We start from the raw sequence: 10,487 nt of genomic DNA, 5'->3' as shown, positions 1-10,487 counted from the left end.
CTATCTATCTTTTAATTCACCCTGACTATTTTAATTCACCCTGACTATTTTAATTCACCTTTTCAGGAAAAAAAAGAACCAACAAACTGACTATTGCTGTTGAAAACGATTACAAAAAACAATATATGCTGCCAAAAAAAATTAAAACCTAGTCCTACATACAAAATCTCCTAGTCCAAAAAAAAATCTTCAAAATTCTTTGGTATTTATTGAATGCTCTTATCAACATTGGTATTTTCTCTTAATTTAGATTTTCAAAGTTTTGATATGCAATGTCCTCATCACATGCTTCATCATCTTCGAACACCCCTCCAAAATGTTTATGCGGGGAGATGGCACGTCTAAAATTGTCGAACACCCCTAGAAATCCAAGGCGACCTTTTTATTCGTGTCCCAATTACAATAGAGAGGTAAATACTACGTTTGTGCTATCTTTTTTCAGATATTGAACTTGATATTTTAATTCTCATAATTAATCATCATAAGTTGTTTGCTGCTGCAGGGAAGGCCATATTGCGAGTATTTTTTATGGGCAGATATCGAAGTGGAAAATGAAGCTAAAGTTTCCTGTGAAAGAGAACGTCACCTCGAAGAGAAAAAAGAACAACTTCGAAAATGGGAGGAAGAACTCCAAAAAAGGGAAGAAGAACTCGCCTCCGATCGGGATGAGCTTCATGCTATAATAAACAATGATAACAATCCACGCATGCGACCGTGCGTGTATTGGGGACTTGCAATTCTGTTATTTTGTTGTTGGATAGGATCAAGAACAATTGAAGATTAAGTAAAGTGTAACTTCAAGTGTAATGTTGTTAAGTAGGTTGTAATCAATTGGTTTGTCACCTTTTTGAATCCGTGTACAAGGGACAAACGCAGCAATTATGTATGAAAATTTTATGATTTTGTGTTATCTAATGTGAACTTTGCACTATGTATTTTGGATTACTATATATTCAAGGGTAAAAATGTTTACCATGGCAAATAGTTCATGCCGAAATTTTGAAAATTTCCTGTAATTGGTTCTTATCTCCAACGTCACAACAATACAACAAGTGAGGCAAATCACCAAGCTAAAGAGACCATGCACTTTTAAACAACAAACAGACTTTGTGGAATCTAAGTCTTCAAATTTCATTAAATAAATCAAACCCATCAACAGTCTACAATGTAAATACACAATCCAAACCCATCAAATCTCATTAATACAAAAGTCTACATTGTCTTCTGCAGCAGTCTACAATGTCTTCCATTAATCAACTTGAGGGCCATGCATGTCGAAGTTCACCTACAAGAAGTTCATGCAATATTTAAAATCAACACTTTTGAGAATGATTTGTTTGAAAGACAAATGCAATAGGGAGTATGAAGCTAAAGTACCTGGGAAATAACACTTTGTTGTGTACCAGGCAGTTGCGATGGTACACTTTGTGGTGTACCAATTTGGTTTACTGAATCTGCAGCGTTTAGTACATCTTTCAGTTGTGAAGTTGCCTACATTTAAATAGTCATTGGTTAAAATTCAGCTGATGCTTAAATGCTATAAAACTATATCAAAATCGTAACTGCTTTAAATCTTCTTACACTTTTTCTCTGTTGCTTGCCACCAACTTTATTCTTGGTTTGCAACTTCTCTATGGTAGGTTGTTTCCTCTTTGATGGGGGCCTACCTTTGCCTCTGACAACACAAGGACTCAATACTTTTTTCGAACTTCCAGTTTCAGCATTAGCGGAAATATGAGTGCTTGCAATAGTCGCTTGGGGCTTTGATTTAGTATAAATCGAATTCATTGCCTTAAGCTTCTCTGTCATATCCAGGGAATTTTTTTCGCTTTCACATGCATTTGTAGCAACTTCATAACATATTTTAATCAATCCAGAGTATCGAGTAGCGGCTGGTTTACCACTCAAGTCATCGTAACTGCTTCGAATGAGAACATATCTACGTTTAATGTCCTTCCTCCACCTCTCCATAATGTACTTCTCTGGCAACACTTGGACATCCCTTGCGGCGAATATTGAAAGCATGTGCCTACATATAATTCCTCTCATCTCAAATAACCCACACATGCACTTCGCCTCACACTCTTCTTCATTAAAGTACGCTTGCACAGTTGACTTCTTGATGCCGTCTTCAACCTGTCGACTGTCATTAACTTGATACGTGGTAATAGCCCCTTCTGTTTTTATGATAACACAGTGAGAGTAGATAATCCCTATTACCTCTGACTGCACTTCCTTAAATTTCGAATTCGTGTACACTGCCTGAAATTTTTTCTCCAATGGTAAATGAGATATACAAGGTACTGTGGCATTGAATGAGTGAAAATCCGCTGCCATCTCATTTTCTACTTTCTTCCTCAGTGCATTGTCGAATTGATCGACGAATTCTTTCAAAGTAGTCCCTGAATGTACATATCCATCAAAGAAGGCATTCATGCTCTCACTCCTCTGAGTTGTGCTCATCCCGGCCCAAAATGTATTTTTCAGATATACAGGAACCCAATACATTCGCTCACTATAGAGACTTTGAAGCCATGCATTTTCCTTCAAATTGTAGGTATCAATGAATACCTCCCAAGACTTCTCAAACTCGTCAGAAGTCTGAGAATCATAAACACATCTCTGCAATCCACTTTTTAAACCAGACTTAAATTCAGCATGTGAACCCAACTTCTCTGGTAGTTTTCTCATTATGTGTCACAAACAGTATCTATGTCGAGAGTTTGGAAAGACTATTGCTATAGCATTTTTCATAGCCCTGTCTTGATCAGTAATGATAGCTTTTGGCGCCCTCCCATCCATACATTTTAACCAAGTGTCAAATAACCAAACAAATGTTTCAGTATTTTCACTTGATATCAAACCTGCTCCCAAAAGTATAGACTGACCATGGTGGTTAACACCAACAAACGGGGCAAATGGCATACCATATCAGTTTGTCAGGTATGTTGTATCAAATGTCACAACATCCCCAAAATACTCATACGCTACTCTACTGCGTGCATCGGCCCAGAATACATTTTTTAATCGACCATCATCATCCAAATCCATCGATGAGTAAAACCCATCATTCTTATACTGCATTCTCTCGAAATAACCACGAAGTGCATCAGCACCTCCTTTGCCAAGTCTAAGGTGTCGAGCTTTGTCAATATAATTCCGGGTATCTTTTTCAATAAATGGAAGTTTCTCAAAACCACCGGCCTCGACAACCAATGAGTTAAAACTTTTGGACATACCTATGCCTGCCTTGTCGTTAATATCTAACTGCCTCTTTACGGAATCATCAATTGCGCGATTACATCTAAAAAATCTTGCGTTTTGTGGACTTAACCCATGGTTATGTGCATTGCAGATAGTAGTTATACGTAAGACACCATCAGCCAAAACTGCATTAATTCTTGCCTTACAATCAGTCTTCGTTGTTGGGCGGGGTTTAGAAATGTTGGTAATACGTTTTCTTGCCTTACCACCACGAGCACAACCAAGTGTTACATATCTAACACTCCCATCATCTTCCCTTTTACTTCTTTGTGTTATTATGCTGAATCCAGCCTGTCTCCCATATTGCTTGTAGTAGTAAATGAGTTCTTTCTCAGTTTTAAAAAACATCCCCGGCGTTGGCTCTGAAACCCCACCATCACCATCATCATTTCCCAGCGTTGGAAATGAAACCCCATCATCATCATTTCCTGGCGTTGGTTCTGAAACCTCATCATCATCATTTCCTGAGGTTGGCTCTGCTAAAATACCTTCTCTATCATTTCCCGGCATTGGCTCTAAAACCACCACATCATCATCATCATTCCCCAACACTACACCATGATTATCAATCACTACCTCATCATCCACCGGCGTTGGCATATCCATATAATTACTGTTTTCCACTCCAAACAGCGATCGCCTAGCAGAAGTGCATTCTTCCCCTTTCTCCATCAAGAACAATCTTGATATATTTAAGCACAACATGAAAATGAAAAAATCAAAATAAAAAAAAATTAGAGTTCTCCACAACATTTAAAATCATTAGAATTCGAAAGGAAACTAAATGTCTATTTTATGAACTTCATGACATATCGTGACAACATATCCAATCTCATTAACCAAGCTTAATACACAATCATGTATACACTGTGAATATATAACACCCCTCAAAAAATCATGGCAAATAAGAATTGCAAAAACAACAACGGAAGAAAAACACATAACCTACTATGCATTAGTAGAAATGAAGCAAATTTTTAGCATATCTCGGAATTGTGAAAAAATATAAATAATTTGTTGCTTGCTCCTCCCATTATGCCGAATATATAAGCATAACATTTCCTTTCTTCAAAGATGAGAATACACATCATCTATGCACAAACCAATACCGTAAGTTTGACAAACCAACTATGAGACAATCGACTAGAAAAAGGGCAAATAGAAAGCCTATACAACATTCAAAGCAAAAAAAAAGATGTTGACAGTTTTAAGAACCCACTAACGACAATAAAAAACAGATTCAGTAAAACAGAGTTTTAAGAAGCCTCTTTCGGCTTCTGTTTTACCCAACCCACTAACCCACTAATCGGCTTCTGTTTTACCAAACACAGATTCATGCAAACATCCAAGTTTAAGAACCAAACTTCAGCCACTGCCTCCCACCCTCTCCCAAAACGACAATAAAAAAAATAAAAAGGAAGAAGAAGAAGAAAAAAGATGTTGAGAGTTTATATTAGTAAAAAACATTACAAAAATGACAAATTATTACAATGTAAATCAGTAAAACATGAGAAAACTACATTTTTACCAAGGAAGTAATCGGCAAACGATGGTGGAGCAGGTGGTGGTTCCGTGTGCTGCCTTCAACAAATGGGTTCAGTTCAGTCACGCACAGGGGAGAGGAGGGAAACCTGTCCAGGAGTCAATCACGCAGTACACGTTCAAATGCTCACTTTCAGATTGGGTTTAGGTTGTAAGGGTAATATTGTAAATTTATGCTCAAAAGTGGGGATAATATAGACATTTACCATGCTGGGACTGCAATTCAGTCCCCTAAAGGGGACTATATGTAGCAGCACCCTTTTATTTAATTGAAACGCAGCATTTCCTATCTTACTGCTTCAGTCTACTTGTATTTTTATTTCAAAAAAGTTTAAGTAGTCGGCTGGTGCAAGTGCGGGACAAATGGTAATGACGTGAAAATATAAAAATGGCACGATTTTTAAGTGTTTCAGTGTTTGCCCCCTCATTTCTTTCTATGTTTCTCTCCCTTGAAGAATTAATTCAGTGTTTCTCTTCCTCGACCCTCATTTTCCTAGATCACTACAACCCTTAATGAAATGTAAAAATTACCCTATTCACAAGAGTGGCCACTAAAACAAGTTAAAGACATACAATTAAGATATACTCTTCGTATTTATTTATAAAATCGACGCTTTCCACCCTTTATTGATACCTAATCAGTGAATTTCTTAATCCATCTAAAAGCAACCGCTTCAGTGGCTAAAAAGTGAAAAATTGTGAGAAACCAAGACCCATATTTAGATATCATGGGATTTGCATTTGCTTGTGTTGCTAAGACTTGCGGAATTTCTTCAACTATTCATGTAGCCTGAACTCGATGGCACGAGCAGTGGAGTGGGATCAACAAAACTTCAAACAGAGCTTGAAAACAGAGCTTCAAGCATCCAATACTCTAATCATATTTCTTCTCCATTGGTAAAAACAGAGCTTCAAAAATCAACTAAGCTCTTACCAGTTTGCTTACAGACCCACTAGAAGAACACCCACATAAAGAAGAAGAAGGTCCACACGAAACTCTAACCAGTTTGCTTACAGACGATGATGTCGAAGATTGTGATGCAAAAATCTAATTTTTTTCACTTTGTTTCAAAGCACAATGTGAACCACACAAACAAAAAAGACAACCACGCACAATATGAGCAAGCCAAAGCTCAGACCACACGAATACAAATTTAGCTCAAAATGGTATTTCGTAGAAACTTAAAGAACAAGTCAAGACAAACCTATATTTCATCTTTCCCGCATTTCTTCTTCTCCTTCTTTAAATATAACGGCTGACGTGAACTGATTGCCCACAATTTGCATGGGCCAGCTGCTCCTAGAAGAAATTTTTTTCTTGTAATTTGTCTTTTTATAGACACATGTCATGTAGTGAAGGAAGAGAAAAATGGTATCTGTTAAAACCTCTGACTCCTTAAGGTGGGAGGCGGAGGATGTGAGGAAGGGATAGAGAAAATCTGGAATTTGCATTTTGTAAGAAGAATTTGGAGGTCGGGAATCCTTATTATCAATACAATATTTCTCCTTCTTGGAGTTCTTTTCACAAATACCTTTTGCTCATCTTCTTTATCACAACAACAAGTCAGTATACCTACAGTCCACCATTACTACATTTACATTCAGCATTTTTACAATAGCACCAAAGCATAGTCGCCGGGGAAGGAAATGAGAGAGAATTAAGGGATGAAATGAGAGAGAGAGAGAGAGAGAGAGAGAGAGAGAGAGAGAGAGAGAGCAGTTGTGAGGATATGAGTGAAGTGGAGTGAATGAGAAGGACGAGAAGAGAGAAAATAGGGAGAAGGAAACCTTCCGGAGAAAGAAAGGAAAGAAAAAGAGGGAAAAAAATTCCTTTTGACAAAACGATGCATCTGTCACTTCTTTTTTTTTTTTTTTTGGCTAGATTTGGGGTCTTTGAGGATCTCACCTTGGCTTCTCAAGATGGGCTTTTAAAAATTTTGGATTATCACAAATGTGGAGGTGACGTGGAGTAATTTTATTAATAAAATAATAAAGAGAAGTTATACCATATAATTTTTTGTCATTTCTTCTTGTTGGACGTTCTTCTTCTTACTTCTTCTTCACCTGCATAACATTACTGGAGACAACGTCTCAAGGTTTGCACATTGAACTGAAGTTGCGATTCTTTTTAGACAAACAAAGGCAAGTAGTATTGATTAGAGATTGAATATAGTTCCAAATGTTGGTTCTTAGAAGGGATACCCAAAATCAATTTTTCTTGCAAGAATAAGCTTTGAATCCCCTTTGCATTTGTAGCTATTGTGTGATATGCATCATTTCAATCTAATCCGGGGTGTTGTGGATTGGGTGGGTGGCTTAGAGAAGTTTAAATGAGATTTGAATTTCCTAAGTCAGATCTACAACCCTTTCTCAACCTCTCTAGCTTTTAGGTCTTGATTTGGTGTCAAAATAGAGCAAATATGAACTTTGAATGAGAAAATGGAAGGGAACCACAGAGCAAACAGTAGCATAAATCATAGCAAAAGTCACAAATGAGAATGAAAGGAGAAAATATGAAAACCCTAACTGCTTGCTAGAACCTTGAAGGGGGAAATGGAAGGGACCTCTTTGACCTTGCTGACTTAAGGAGAAAATATTGGAAGTGTTTATCAGTATTCTGTGGCTTGCCTTGCTGACTGAAGGCTGAGCAATCTTTAGCCTTAATGCTCACTAGAACGCTGAAGAAGAAAGGAGGAGAAACACTGAAAGACTTCCCTGAAAAGAGATCAGCGTGGTGGCTAAGAAGAAGTGAAGAACAAAATGATGGTTTGTAATTTAAAGGGAAAAAATGACATTGAGGCTTCTAAATAGAATTTTTGTCTCCAAAATAAAGATTGGGAAAGAAGAAAAAGAGTGAGGTCTCTTTTCAAACTGAAAGAGTTGGAGGGCTCTTTTGACTTTTATTTAGGGTTGAACATCTAAGAGCATCCACATCTCATTCCTTATCCTCATTCCTATAATTTAACTCAAAATCACATTTCCTCAAATTTTTCCCTAAATTTTATTCATCATTCAAAAACCTCCTACATCCCATTCCCCGTCCCTATCTCTATTCTATTAAATAATATTTTTTTATTCTTTTTTATTACTTTTTTCTTTCACTTCTATTTATAAATTTAACTACTCAATATTTTTTCTTATTTTTTGAACTATTACTCTAGTGAATATTTAAAAAAAAAAAATTTAAATTATTTTTTTATGAATATGAGAATATTTTTAAAATTAATTTTTTTATATTTTCGTAATTAATTAAATTATTTTTAAAACTATTATTTAAAACTATAATAAATATGAGTATGAGAGAAAGTATAGATGATTGAAAAATTATTTATTTGATATATTAGAATAAAGTATTGATAAAAATAATTTAGGGAATGAATAGTAAGTCCCTAAATATGGGGACTTACTGTTTAGTCCCTAAACCTTTTCCCTAAAATAGGGATCCGGATGTGGGGGATATTTTGATCAAAACTCCAAAATAAACCCTAAATTATGGGGAATATGGTCCTTTGGGGAACCGGATGGGGATGCTCTAAACCGCATTCTGTATCAGCCCAACCCAAAACAAAAAACGGGTGAAGTTTTATTTATGCCACTTGGGCGGTTGTCATAGGGCCTTTGCACCCAGGCGTGCAATTGTATTTGTCCCTATACAATTACGATAATGATGTTCTTGATTTATTGTTACACTAATTCTATTTGAATATATTTTCATCACACATAATGTATGTGGTATAATTTAATTTAAAAGATAAATTTTAAAATTTGAATTATACAAATTAAATTATATTAAATATATAACGTGTAGTGTAAAAGCATTCAAATATCACTACTCATGTTAAGTCTATAACCATAAGGCCAAGTGCTGTGCCACCCGCAACCAACTGAGTTACTTGTTGGGCTTAACCATACAATATGGACCAACACATAAGTAAAAGGGCTCGACAAGAAACCAAATCCACACCCCCAACCTTCCACAAAATAACAACAATAACAAATTGTTGATTTTTTTTTTTCTTTTTAGAGAGACAGATTGTTGAATATTGTTAATACCACCAATATTGTTGAAACCTCCTTTTTATTTAAGATTTTTATTTTCCAATCTCAGTTTAGGTCAGCCAAATCATATCAGACTTATTAAAATGCAATTCCAAATCCAAATTTCATTGTCATCCTCATTTCAAGCGAACACATACAGAAACCTTGAGTTTAAAGATAGTGAAGTGGAAGCAACATGAGGTCTTCTTGATAATTAGAGAGGGTATCCTTCTCTACGCACACTTTATTTCTCAAAACAAGTAGATCCAAAGACATAGGAGGGAGAAAAAAAATAGAAATGAACTATAGACAAATTAAAACGAAAGCATAGAGAAACATATAGAGAGAGAGAGAGAGAGAGAGAGAGAGAGAGAGAGAGGGGATGGGATGAAGAAGGTTAGAAAGGAACCGGACCTCAAGAAAGAAAGTACTTATGATGCGAGACATAGTACTAGCGCTTTGATGGTTGCTGCAGCGATGAGAAAGGTTTTCGATGGTTGTTACAATGGCTAGAGAACTAAGAAGAGGGAGGGAAAAAACTACAAAGTTTGAGTAAATTTAAGGTTGTTTGAAAAAGGGTTGGCTTTCAAGCCAAAGTGTAACGCCTCAAACCCAAAACCATAAACGGACAGAATTTTGCCTATATTTTTAAAACTTTCTCACTGTTTACAAATATATATTAAATACATAACCTCCAAATTATTCATAAATATAATCCAATAATTCTCAAAATAGAGCCATTAAATTCTAAATAATTACAATACATATACTTCAACAAAAATTGTAAAATAACTAAAATATGACCAAAAGAAAACTCTCTGTACAACCAAAACCATTTTCAAGCAACTAAACCATCAAGCCCCAAAACTTCCAACCTCAAGTGACTAAACCAAGTTTACTTTGGAATCTTTGGCTCAAAAGCTATCACTTCAAAAGAATGAACTTTTTACAACTTTGAAAAATATGTGAAATTAAGTAGTGAGTTTTCACGTGCTCAGTTTAATGGGGGTGTGGGAGTTGGCAACTTTCTTCACTATAAAAGAGTGAATAAATTCTCAATAAAATAATGTGAGCAATACAATTTTATCTCAACCAACATGTTCAGCCATATATCATATTCAATGGCACATGATAATAGGGAAATCACCAATATACCATAAAGAAATCATGCTAGGAAGACATCATGCCGTGAGGGTATCAATATACCACAAAGATATCATACCACGAAGACATCACGTCGCGAGGGACATCAAACATGTCCCAAAGATATTTATATCATAGGCTCTAGAATAAATTATAGCATACCCATATTTAACTTTCAAATTTAATAAGCCACATAACATTTTTCAAACATTTCAACCATTACAAAATTTGCATAAATCCCATAAGTAGAGCCAAAATAGCATAAGAATGTGCACAAATCTAAAGTTTACACAAGTTTGAAATATAATACTCAAGTACACAATTTCAAACAAAACTAACAATTTTTATTTATTAAAAACTCATTAAAGAGCCACTTATCTCGATTACTAGTCAAAAAATAATCTCATGATATTCCTTCGGCAATAGTCACTCGGGACCTATTTCAAAACCATTATAATTTGTCAACTTTTACGCTAAAAATGATCTCACTTAACTCTACA

At 35.6% G+C, this 10,487-nt stretch overlaps 3 protein-coding genes across 3 annotated transcripts; 1 reads left to right on the top strand and 2 right to left on the bottom strand.

The window, feature by feature from the left end:
- Positions 1 to 180: 180 nt before the first annotated feature.
- Positions 181 to 784, top strand: LOC122279455. Its single transcript, XM_043090136.1, has 2 exons — positions 181 to 410; positions 503 to 784. Exons 1-2 carry the CDS (start codon positions 273 to 275, stop codon positions 782 to 784), a joined length of 420 nt encoding a protein of 139 aa, XP_042946070.1. The 5' UTR covers positions 181 to 272.
- A 465-nt stretch (positions 785 to 1,249) lies between these two features.
- Positions 1,250 to 2,691, bottom strand: LOC122279453 (protein FAR1-RELATED SEQUENCE 5-like). The gene is made up of 3 exons (XM_043090134.1): positions 1,582 to 2,691; positions 1,378 to 1,491; positions 1,250 to 1,285 (listed from the first exon to the last, which is right to left on the bottom strand). Exons 1-3 carry the CDS (start codon positions 2,689 to 2,691, stop codon positions 1,250 to 1,252), a joined length of 1,260 nt encoding a protein of 419 aa, XP_042946068.1.
- Positions 2,692 to 2,931: 240 nt separating this feature from the next.
- Positions 2,932 to 3,936, bottom strand: LOC122279452 (protein FAR-RED IMPAIRED RESPONSE 1-like). Its single transcript, XM_043090133.1, has one exon. The coding sequence runs from the start codon at positions 3,934 to 3,936 to the stop codon at positions 2,932 to 2,934; it is 1,005 nt and encodes a 334-aa protein (XP_042946067.1).
- Between the last annotated feature and the right edge of the window lie 6,551 nt (positions 3,937 to 10,487).

The sequence above is a fragment of the Carya illinoinensis genome, chromosome 10 (assembly GCF_018687715.1).
Source record: "Carya illinoinensis cultivar Pawnee chromosome 10, C.illinoinensisPawnee_v1, whole genome shotgun sequence".
Taxonomy (NCBI): Eukaryota; Viridiplantae; Streptophyta; class Magnoliopsida; order Fagales; family Juglandaceae; genus Carya; species Carya illinoinensis.
Note: the sequence above shows the minus strand (reverse complement) of the source record. Positions and strands in the feature narration are given on the sequence as shown.